We start from the raw sequence: 12,196 nt of genomic DNA on the forward strand, positions 1-12,196 counted from the left end.
TTGCAAAGACACTGTTGACAAAGGGGGAAACATTTTACCTTATTGCACCTTTGGCTGCAAAGGTCTGAATATGAGAAGAAAAGAAACATCAGAACAGCAGAGCTGAAAAGTTATCACAACACATCTGTCAGATCCGGCCTGCCAGCATTTACAGGAGTTGATAGCTGGAAGGTGGCCATACAAAGCATTCCTCTTTGTCCTGTAAAGGTATGAAGCCTCAGGAATGACGTGTTAACCCAGTGCTGAAAAACATACTGCACAGTCCGTTTAGGTGGTCGAATTTGTTTTTGTAGAAGGGTTGTACATCTCTGGTCTGTTGCTGATAGGAAATTGAGCTGGATATATTGCAAACAGTTTGACTCTTTTTAGATACATCGATGAAAAAAAACTATACTATACAATTAACAATAAATTGTACTATACAACTCAGTACACCTATTTAATCAATGTGATGAAACAACAACCTTTTCTTAATGAATCCAGTCCAATAATTATATGCTTTTATAAAACCTGACTTCCAATTGACTGCCATAGTGAGGCTTATTGTTGGGGGAAATAAAGGTAGGGTGTCTGTGGACCGCCACATTTACTGCATTTAAAAGTTTGAATTCTGGAAATTATATTAGGGGCACTACTTCATTGTGAACAAGTATACATTTTCACCACTATTTTTTAAGCTCATTCTTATTGTTGTTTTGCCTCTGCCTGCTTTGCAGCTATAATTCTTGTGTGATTTCTATCAAAGTATGTTTGTTAGAAACAGAAGGAAAAATGCTGTAATTGTGTGAATCATGTTTATAATGAAATCATACTTACTCATGACTAAATGGATTAAATGGTATCAATGCCAGGATGTGAAAAGCAATGCATCTTGATCAAAGAAACTACATATTTTCACTCCTGCTCTAAACTTTATACTCATGCACATCTGGAGATCAGTGTGAATCAGTAAATGTTAACATGCCTACTAGGTAGGGTTAAAGTTCTGGCATACTTTTTAACATTTTCAATGGGTTTAGCTATGAGATCTCATCATCTCTGCTTTAAAATTTTCCACAATATTATCCTTAGCTTCTCTGCTTATGTGCCTTGGTCTTTGTGATTTGTTTATTAATGCTGTCTAAAAAACCTCAGAGGCCCTCACAAAACAGGTTTATCTATACAGAAACAAATTACACACAGGTGGACTCAATTTACCAATAAGGACTTATTTTTTGAGGTATTTGGGAAAAAATGGGTCTGAATACAAATGCTGCCACACATTTCAAAGTTTTCTTTGTAAAAAGAAAATTGAAAACCATGGGTTGTTTTCCTTTCACTTCACAATTATGTTCATGTTTGTGGTGGTCTGCTACATTACAATTCCCAGTAAAATACAGTAAGTTTGCAGAGGTAATATGACAAAATTGGGAAAAGTTTAGGGTGTGTGAATACCTTTGCAATGCAGTGATGAGTTTATACAATTTAGGAAAAGAGGGGTCAAGCTTTTGCAAACAACACAATTAGAATAAGATATGTATGTCTCAAGATAAATCTTATGGAAAATAGTAAGCCTCATGGGCCGTTTTAATCTATACGCGGTGCTACATTTTATGTTTAAGTTTGTTTTACATTAGACAGTAAGTCTATTTAATTCAAATATAATATTTTTGTAAATGAAGGTTTTTTTTTTCATTACAATTTTGGACCTCAAGTACTTTGGACTTGACAATTATGGCCCATGTGAATTACTGTTATTGTTCTCCAAATACTTTCGACTTGAAAATCTGCTAGCCTTTAAAGAGATTTACAGTGCAGCAAAATTTGAGCGTGAGCGAGGTAGCACTTAAAATGGAGTCAGCTATCATTATTCTCTTAATTCAAGAGTCCTTCACAATCCACAGGTTCAGAGAGGGAAACGAATTACTATATAAATGTGAGAATGAGCGCACGCTGTGTAAAGTCAGTAAGTGCTGCAGACACATTAAAATGACTTTACTCGACCTGACACTCCACACTTTATAGTAGCTGCATTTATGTACCATACACACACCTTTTTGTTTGCATTGTGACCGTGTTTTTCTTTACAGCTCAGCACACAAACATAAAAAAGGGTGGCTACTGCTTGTTTAGGATGTCCCGTAAAAAAAAAAAAAAAACGTGCTTTAACTCTAACACTTTTAACACTAATATTTACCGAAGGATGGGTTTGTAGACATTGTTTAAACTGACAATGTTTTTATTGAATTCTGAATATCCTGACCTTTAAAACTATACTGATCAAATTTGTGTTTTTAAAATTTCATCACACCTCAACTAACCTAAATATTTAACTGAGGTGCTAAATGTGAATTAGTATGGATATTTTAAGCTTTGATGTTATTTAATTTAGTTTTTTTACAGCATCCCATAATATTTACCATAATATGGGTTCATTCAAGCTTTCACATGTTTTCTGTAGTCTAAGGCAACTATTTCACCTCTGGCTAATCTGCAGTATCTTTGCATATATCTACCTGTTTTTACTGGATTTAAATATTTCTCCATATTACACATATATCCTTATTTGATTAACAAAATTATCTGTGTTGGCAATGGATGCTGGCCCAGTAAATTATAAGTAAGGTGTGATTAAGTCTCATTCATTCAAAACGGGAATTTTTGTACGTTTTTGTTAGCACATTTACACGACAGCGTTCCAATTACACTCTCCGCTTACACAGCAACAGTAGACGTGAAAACGGTTTAGGTCCCTCACCACGGCACTAGTTGGTGCTATGTTTTTTTGAAACTCAACATGTGCATGCGTTCTGCCTCCGAGTAAAATTTCCTATGGACAGACGATGAGGTTCAACTGTTGCATAAGGTGATTTTAAATTATAGCCATGGTTTTTATTCACAAGAGTCAGCAGCCAAAACAGAAATCTACTATCAGTTATTTCTATTTACTTCTTCTGTGGTTTTTTCGAACCATTACACTCTGGAACCGTTTTCAAAATGTGCTGTTGTCAGAGGAAACATTTGGCGTTGTTGCGTAATCAAACAGCAAAAACGCAACCAAACTGTTTGGTTTTCATCAGAAAATGTTGTTTAATCAGGGGCTTACTTTCAGTTTGTTTATTTTCGGAACTGCAAACCATTGTGTGTCTTTGTAGTGAAAACTTTTAATTTTCATTCGCTTTATCGGCACCGCAGCAACCAAGTTCCTACTTTTGAAGGCATTCTAGGTTACCACTCCTCTGTATCAGCCACATTTGACCTAACCTGACTCTCGCCAGATGGATTTTGTTCCGCCGAGCTTCACGCATCCATCTGGGATTGCTCCATTGGAGATGTATTTCAGAAGGCAGCTATACCATCGTTTCCACTAACAAAAGCCTTCAAAGCCGTTCTCATGAGTTCTTTTAAAGAATTAATATTTGGTGGATTGGACAACATTGATAAAATAGCAGCATCAATGTTACCAGGTGACCAGATTTGTCTAATGAAAACCGAGGACATCTCTGATTTTGCAAAATGGCCGGGCGGGCGGGCGCAGAGTCTCTGTCGGGGGGTTGATGTGTTTTGCCCGATCTGCAACGCCGACGGGGCGGGGAAGGCCCACGTTCGGCTCGGTAATTTTATTACGTCGGGACAGCGGCAGGACCGGGTAAATATCCCTTGCTGCGTTAAACGTTTTTACTCCATCATGATACGCTGAAATGGGGGACATTTCCGGGGACAGCTTTTGCCGGGGTCAGGTCAGCCGCCATTGTTGTCTGAATCCACGCAGTTGGTTCTCTAATACGTCACATCTACGAAAATCCTGTCCGGTGATCCTGATTGGCTCGTCCAGTTTATGTGGCATTGAAATCCCTCCCAATGGCAGCGATTCCAGATGGATGTGTGGAGCCGTGTGGAGCTCGGTGAAACTACAACGTCATCTGTCAAGAGTCACGTTGCCTTTGACCTACCCTGCCGTTGCACTGCATGCTATATTTGATTTAGATCTTGATTTAGATCTTGAGTCTGTTTTTTTGAATTGCTGCACAACTCTTCAACTGTGACATTTAGTAAAATTGTGTGGCTCTTAAACATTGGGAAACTGGTCATAAAATGAGGACTAACAAAATACACAGGTAAAACATACAGTATATCCCGCATACAAGGGAGAAAACAGCACAATTTTACCTGAGGGGGGGGGGGGGGGGGTCTATTGCCCCCTGCCCCATCCCCCCTTCCCCCCTCCGATACTGCTTCTGAACATTTATCATATTTGGTCGCTTTACGAACTTTTATGTACTTCGTTGGGATTTTATGGGATAGAACAACACATAGTAACACATTATGTATAGTTTACTGAACTTTTTTGTCTGAACTTTTGAATAAAAATCTGAAAACTATCGGGTTAGAACCAAACTGCATTATGCTTGGTTCAACTGAAACAATTGCCTTCAGAAGACTCATAATTAGTGAGTTCTCCTGGTAATGTAGTGGCTTATCTGTAAAGACTTGCAAGATTAGTGAACAGATTGCATCTGAAAAACCGAGAAACCCCCAAGATAGAACCAGGATGAGGCTGTTAAAGAATATCCCAAGCTTTGAAGCTTCTCATGGAGTTCTGTTCATCCAAAAATAGAAAGAGTATCGCGGAACTGAAGAGCTATGAAGACATGGCTGCCAACTCCAGTATACTGACAGACAGGTTGAGGAGACCATTAATCAGAGGAGCAGCAAAGAGGCGTCCAACAGTAAACATGGTGGGGCCTCCACCATGCTGTGGAAATAAATGTATTTATTTTAGGAAAGACGATTTAATATGATTTAAAGTTGATGGGAAACTTTTAGGTGACTGCGAAAAACCGAAGAGTGGGGCAGAGATTCACCTTCCAACCCAACCCTAATTATTGATTTTCAGATATTACATTAGCTTGTTTTCATCTAAAAACCATGTATCTTTTTCCTTCCACTTCAAAACTGTGCGCCTCTTCGTTCTTGGTGTATTCTATAAAATTCCGATAAAACAGATAAAAGTTTGTGGATGTAATATGCTCAAATGTGAAAAAACTCGAAGGGTATGAATACTTCTGGAAGGCAGTGTACTGGATAGCAGTGCACGGTTTGTTTTTGTAGAGAGGCCATTCAAGCTCTTGCAACCGGGAACTCATTTGCTGGCCTGCCTTGTTTGCACACTGTTCGTTAAACTCTAATGCTTTTTCACACTTTGACTGATAAAATATTTATGCAAAAAGCCCGGAGCAGTTAACGGAAGGCAAATGATGAATGAAAAGCTTTGATGGCTTTGATAACTCTGTATACAATCACAGAACATTTACAAACCCTTGAAAAGGACCAACACGCTGCCGGAGACATTCACCTCAATTTCTAACATTATAATGGAGACGAAGTCATACTTTTCCATTTATGAATGTAATAGCTCCGAAACGTATTGTTATTATGGTCACACGGTATTCATTGTGTTTGGTCTGGAGAGACTTCACTGGGTATAGTAAATCTAAAAAAGATATAATCTGCCGGCGTTCCTTTTGTAAAGCTAGTCTATAAATGATTCACAGTGTCAGGAGAGTGAGCTGAATTGAAAATGCTTTTTTTTTTGGTGCTTTTGAATTCAAACCGTCAGCTGCAGATTCCTCACCTGCTGATGTGGTCGAGGAGTAAGGAGAGAAAACGGCTCAACAGTAATTTGCCACAAGGCTGTTACAGATTGATTGACTTCCACTTCAAGTCAGTTTGCAATCCCCCACAGAGTGATGGGTTCGATGTAGTCGGTTCATTCAGACTTCAGTCTTTCTTTCTGTGAAATGTGTAACCGTGGAAGGAGGAATTGCTTCCAAATGGTTTTGGGGCCTACATTTCTGGAGTAATACCTATGGTATTGTGCTTTTAGTTTTTACTGTACAAATATTAGTTTTATTCCAGGAGATGCAATGATTTACCTTTGAATTGATTTGCTCAGATGGATTACACAGTGGATGACATGTTTTGTTGAAATAAGGGGAGCGAGGTTTATTATATTGATTAATATGACTGAATATTAACCTTTTCAACAATATTATTTTCTCTTGTTTCCTGTAGGATCCCAGAGCAAAGCACAAGTTCAAGATCCACACCTATGGGAGCCCCACCTTCTGCGATCACTGCGGCTCTCTGCTCTATGGTCTCATCCACCAGGGCATGAAGTGTGATTGTGAGTAAAGAGGTTATAAACTCTGAAAACTGTTTTGGGTATTTTTTAAAAGAAGGGGCAGCAGGCTTTTAGCATATATTTGAAATATAAAAGTTTTGGATATTTATGTGTATTTCATGAGTTCTATTGCTTCACAGATCCGCAAATGAGGATTAATTAGATAGGCAGAGGAGTAAAGGTTGACAATTTAGTGATGTATGGTTCTGTTAGTAAAGTTGGTCTTGTTTAACTGTGACATGCATTGAAAAAGCTTTGAAGCTTTACACTGATTGTTTGTTAGGAGACTACCTGCACATCCATATTAAGTTCGTAATACAAAGCTTTTGCAAGTTTGACTTTGTAAAATTTCAAGCCTTTATAAAATTACGACAAGCATATTATTAAACATAAGTTATGAACTTCATTTTGCTACTTACTTTTTAACTTACCTTTTTACATAAATTACATAAAAAAAGCCACACAACCATTTTTTTCTCACCAACTAAAAATTAAATCAGAAAAAAAAAACTATTCCTTTTTGCGATCACATGGGATCACTGACATTATTTCTGTTTGCTAAGTGTCAGAATATTGTTTTTAGATAAATTGTTTTCTTTAAATTCATATAATTAAATAGACTAATATTAAACCTTTAAACTATTTCAGATCTCCCGGATGATTATGTAGCTTTGTAAGCTTCTGATTGGTTAAAACACAAGGTCTAATTGCCATGAAGACACACCTGTAGATGTTTTTCAAGGCATCTTCTCAAATACTTCCTTGTGTGACAACATGGAAACATCAAAAGAATTCAGACAAGATATCAGCATGAGAAATGTGGACCTCTACAAGTCTTTTTCTGAGGGTACAGTTTTCTGATGCCTGTGGGTGCCATGTTTTATCTGATTAAATGTAAGAATATACACGATGGGAGTGTCCAACAATCAGAAGGAAACGTTTCTGTGCCCCAGAGCTGAAGCTTTTCATATGAGAAGTTTGTTACAATCTCTGAACAAAAGCAAAAGCCAATGTGAAGATGCTGGCTGAAGCTGGCAAGAGAGTTATACCCACAGTCAAAATTGGAGTTTCTGGCGACATTGATCATTATTACTTTTAGAAGGTAAAGTTGGGAGGTTGCAAGCTTGAGAACACAATCCCAACAGTGAAGAGTGACAGCATTATGTTGTCTGCCATTGTTTGGGACTGAGGCACTTGATAAAATAGATGGCATCAAGAGAAAGGAGCCCTGGAGTAACTGTTTTAAGAAACCAGGAAAGTTAGAACTTGAGTTGGTCTTCCAAGTGATGTGAAAAGTTTGTGTAAGTATATACCCCCCCCCCCCGCCCACCACCGCAAAAATAATAATAAAAAACTACCCAAGTCATACGGTTTAAAATGCAATTCTACCACTAGATGTGTGTCAGTTTATGAATTTAAAGAAAGTAAAAAAATAATACATAAATGCACTTATCATCGTTGCACTCAGCAGATTGAAATGATTTTGAATATCCTAATTGACCTAAAACAGGAAACATTGTGTCAAATTTAATATCAGACATTGAGATAAACAGTTATCATGTATCATTGTAAGTATGACCATGTAAGTATCTGGTTTTTGCTGTATCTTAATTTATTAAAAAATGAGTTTTCCACTGTTTTTCATGCTATCCTGAAAGTATATAGTAAGCCTTATAACCGTTACTAACAATATTTTTTGAAATCAGATTTTTAACCTAAATCTCTCTAAACACATATTTTCCCAATGTAAAGGACCTGGTACTAACAAGGATGTTTTCATTTTATTGCCTAAATGTGCACTTTTAAGCTAGTAAGCAGGTTTGCTACATTAATTCTTTCTAAATTTTGTTTTTTGAGGCCGAATGACTAAGTTTATTGCTTCTGTACACAGGAAAGTGAACCCTTTCTAAGCAAAAACATTTAAATAAAATAAGAAGGGACAGATTAAGCGGGTCAGAAAATGGATGGATGGGACAGATGTGTCTCCATCATACTTGACATTCACTTAAAATGTTTTCTGGAGTCTGCTGTCCAAGATCAAGCCTTCGCTGTCTTTATTAATATCCCCTCTCAACTTTCCTCCCTCCAAGCTTGTGTTATTGGGTTTGTCGTACCAAGCTCCTAAGCAAATTATTCACTATCAAACATAGATCAGCAGCTATGAGTTACCGCTGTCTGGCTGTAAACAGAAACAGAGATGTCAAGTTTCAAATTAGGGTTAAACAATAGGTTCAAAAGAGCACAATCCTCCGGGATAAAGCGATGATCCACTAACTGAATCACAGCTCTCCCCGCAGATTTAGTTGTGAACTTGCGAAGCAACGTTATTAGTTGTGCATATTGTTGCCTAGATACTAGACCTGACAGGGAAACTAAAGGTTGCATGCTAATCACAGAAATCTCCTTATCTTGGCTTGCTTTGAATGTTTCAAACAGAAGTGGTTCCTCCTGTTTGTGTGCATTTATGCTCACCTAGTTCCCATACTCAAGGCCCGCTGGATGTTTGAAACTGGCAACAGAAGAGACCCTGACAGAGACCAAAATCGTTAATATTACCCCGTTTCTTTGCAAAAGAAAAGATGGCACATCAACACGTTTGGAGGAGTCCAATAGAGACAATATGAAAACAGTACTGGGGTACTATCTGATATTCAGACATGTAGCAAAATGATCTAGGATTTTTTTCTCCAGTCACACTCATGGATAATGTAATAATAATAATGATAGTAATAATAATAATATTTTTCAAATGTGCAACTAACTTTGATTTTAAATATATTATCCCTGCCGCTTTAACGTCCTACATGGAAAGACAGTTTAGCAGACAGACCTGCAAAAAGGTGACACAATGCTCCTGTGTAGTATTCTGAAGGATTTGCATTGTAAAGCAAAACAAGAAAAAAATAATGGTGCAGTCAGTTTGCCTGGGTAGTCGGCACGCCAAAAGTAGGGAAACCGGTGGGATTTACTTTTTGCTGAGGCACTCACAACTAGTACTAATACAAGCAAATGTGCACAAGCTGACAACTGTGCATTTCTCTTTAGTTATACATTTTAACACTACAGAGCATGTTCAGAATAGAGATTGTGCAGCACTTTGTGTGGCACTTGTTTAATGTGGTAATGCATATCAGAAATCCAAATGAGCTGCTTATTTCACTGCAACTGTCACTGTGTTTTAGAAGTGGAAGCTATATAGGTTTAGGCATCATATTTGTTTTATTTTTTCTTTATAAGAAATACAACTTGAACAAACGGGGAAGGTATACATCACTGATAGTGTTAGCATTGTGAAATAGTTGCATTAAATCTAAATCCACTTGAAGGAATGAAACTATCTTATAAAATATATTTGAATTTTACTTAATGCAAAGCCATATAGTTTTTTTGTTTTTTTTTGTAACCGATAGAAAAGCAGTGGCGTAATCCTTACACTGGTTGCTGCCATGTAATACATGAAAAATGTTGGTAATTTAGATCTCTTCTCTCTTTTGTTTGCAGGTCTAATCTTACAACGTAACCAGTATATCTTTAGACTGACCACATACCTGTACCTGCAGTATATCAGCAGATCACATTACTCAAATTGTCCTGTAGTGTTTTTTCTCACACGGGCGTTAGTGATTAGACAGGAGGACGAGGAATAAAATGTCCCACTGGAGATTGTCGGAGCCCTTTTTCATTGTTTTTCACCCACTGACCGGGCGACATGATGACGTAACCGCTCTCAATCCCTGACGGCGGGGCTCAGCTGCCTGACAGACAGGATATGTAAGCGCAACATCACAGAGATGAATTTGGGTTGTAACCTTGTTATCTCCTCTCGCTCACACAGCTTCCCCCAAAAACAATCCTTTTCTTTTATTCGTCGAGATTAAAATATGTTAGCAGAACGAGGTGCAGAGATGGGTACAATAGATCTGCGTTTGCTTCAAAACAAATTACTGCGTTGAAACATGCAACAAATTAAAAGTTACACACATGAGCAGATTGCTTTTTAGAATTGGTGTTGGGTTAGCCAACCCAGTTTTATTCCTTTCCTTATTTATTAGAAGACCAGAGCAATGTTGATATATATGTAATTTCTAAAGGTTGGTTGGTTTATTGGTTTGGGTGTTTTTTCTTAGTCAGATGTCTGGCGTGTAAATTATGTTTCCTGACATCCTCGTTTCCTCTGTGTCCCACCAGCCTGCGACATGAATGTTCACAATCAGTGTGTCATGAACGTGCCCAGCCTCTGCGGGACGGATTACACCGAAAGAAGAGGCCGTCTTTTCCTCAAATGTGAGGTCAGCGGGGATAAGCTGGAGGTCACAGGTAGGGCTCATAACCCTCCCTCTCTTTTAGCACTCAGCGAATTAAATGGGCTTTAATAGCAAATATAATGCATTCGGATGGTTTCAAAATATGCTTGTTGCTTGGGCATGTGAGACATGTTTAGTGGACTAATGTTAGGACTTAGAGGCTTTTGGACTTTTTTTTTTTTCAGTTTAATTTGTGAACTCGGATGGATTTTGACCCTTTACTCTTTTTTGTTTTAAGTTCCTGTTTGTTTGATCTCGCAAACACATGAAGAATTGATCCCATGCCTCCAATGACCTGAATTACAGTTTCCTTATCATTAACTCTGCCTTAAACCTTTTTGGTTGTTTGGAGTGAAACTAACTCTAACAACCACACACACACACACACACACACACACACACACACACACACACACACACACACACACACACACACACACACACACACACACACACACACACACACTGTGTAATACAAATCAATTGAGCTTCTCCTGGTAAACATTCTGCTGGAAGGCACACATTCAAGTTGTGCCTCAACTGAAAGCTAATCCCCGACTTAAATATTTGTCTCTGCTGAAGTGTGTGCTCTTCTGTGTGGGCCCTGCTTGTTATTCTTTTTTTTTTTTTAAACCACCACAACTTGCTTTGTGTTACATAGTGATGCTGATATAACAGAATCACCAAGGCAAAGCAAACTGAGTGCTTGAAATGTTTATAGGTGTTGAAGATTCTCTAAATCTATGGCAAAAAAAGTGGAGCCCTTTCCATTCTGCACATAATCAATCTGGGCCTGCTCCCATCGTATCCTCTCAGGGGAAAGGAGGATCTTTCAGCAGAACTTTCCGAGCCGAATGGGCGAAGCGAGACCTATTGCCCACCTACCTAAGTTTGGTTTTAAAAAAATAAACTTCATTCTGAAGGTGTGGCGCCTTTTATAAATAACAAGAGAAGTCAGCTTGCAGACAAGGTTAGTGATCTTTAGGTCTTGTAAAAGCTCTAACCTGCTGATTTAAATTTCTCTTTTTAAGAGCTTAGTAGAAGCTTCCTGTTTGAGTAATCTTTGCTTATGTATTTTAGGAGGGAAGGGGACATGCCAACATGTATATTTGAAAATAGGCTTTACCCGTTCAAAACAATTAAAGAAGTATTGCGGAGCTGACATTATAAACCATCTTGGACATCTTATATTAACATTGCAAATCACCCTTAGTGAAGGCAGCAATGAATGAATGAATTAACAACAAATATATCTTATATTAAAAAAAACACTTACCTTTTTAATGGCTTTCCTCCACCTTTGGTGCTTCCTGTTGTATATATGAACACTTCACTTGGCTTGTTCCCCCAATAACAACTTCTGCACTGAAGAGTGTTGTGGTAATTGTGACCTTTCATTGATTCGGAAAAAGATTTGACCAATTATTGAAGAAATATATGTAAATGTGTCCGATTTTTGTTGAAAAATACACCTGCACTGCAAAAACAGATCTAAAAATAAGTAAAATGTTCTTAAAACTTGTGTATTTTTCCTTGATTTGAGCAGGTAAATAAGATGATCTGCCAATAGAAGAAGATTTCTGCACTTAAAATAGGAACAATTTACCTCCATCATCTTATTTCAAGTGCAGGATGTCTAATTAGCTTATTTTAGGGGTCAAAATACTCATTCCATTGGCAGATAATCATATTTACCTGCTCAAATCTAGGACAAAAACACAAATTTTAA

The 12,196-nt window shown here is 37.7% G+C and overlaps 1 protein-coding gene across 7 annotated transcripts in view; it reads left to right on the forward strand.

Moving 5' to 3' along the window:
- The window catches only part of prkcaa (protein kinase C, alpha, a), a 173,527-nt gene that overhangs the window by 89,042 nt on the left and 72,289 nt on the right, over positions 1 to 12,196 (forward strand). For all 7 annotated transcript variants that reach the window (XM_036144901.1, XM_021322381.2, XM_036144902.1 and 4 more), the window contains exons 4-5: positions 6,055 to 6,166; positions 10,352 to 10,480. In XM_036144901.1, coding sequence (XP_036000794.1) covers positions 6,055 to 6,166; positions 10,352 to 10,480 — 241 coding nt within the window. The remainder of the gene's footprint in view (positions 1 to 6,054; positions 6,167 to 10,351; positions 10,481 to 12,196) is intronic.

Source organism: Fundulus heteroclitus, chromosome 13 (assembly GCF_011125445.2).
Source record: "Fundulus heteroclitus isolate FHET01 chromosome 13, MU-UCD_Fhet_4.1, whole genome shotgun sequence".
Classification (NCBI taxonomy): Eukaryota; Metazoa; Chordata; class Actinopteri; order Cyprinodontiformes; family Fundulidae; genus Fundulus; species Fundulus heteroclitus.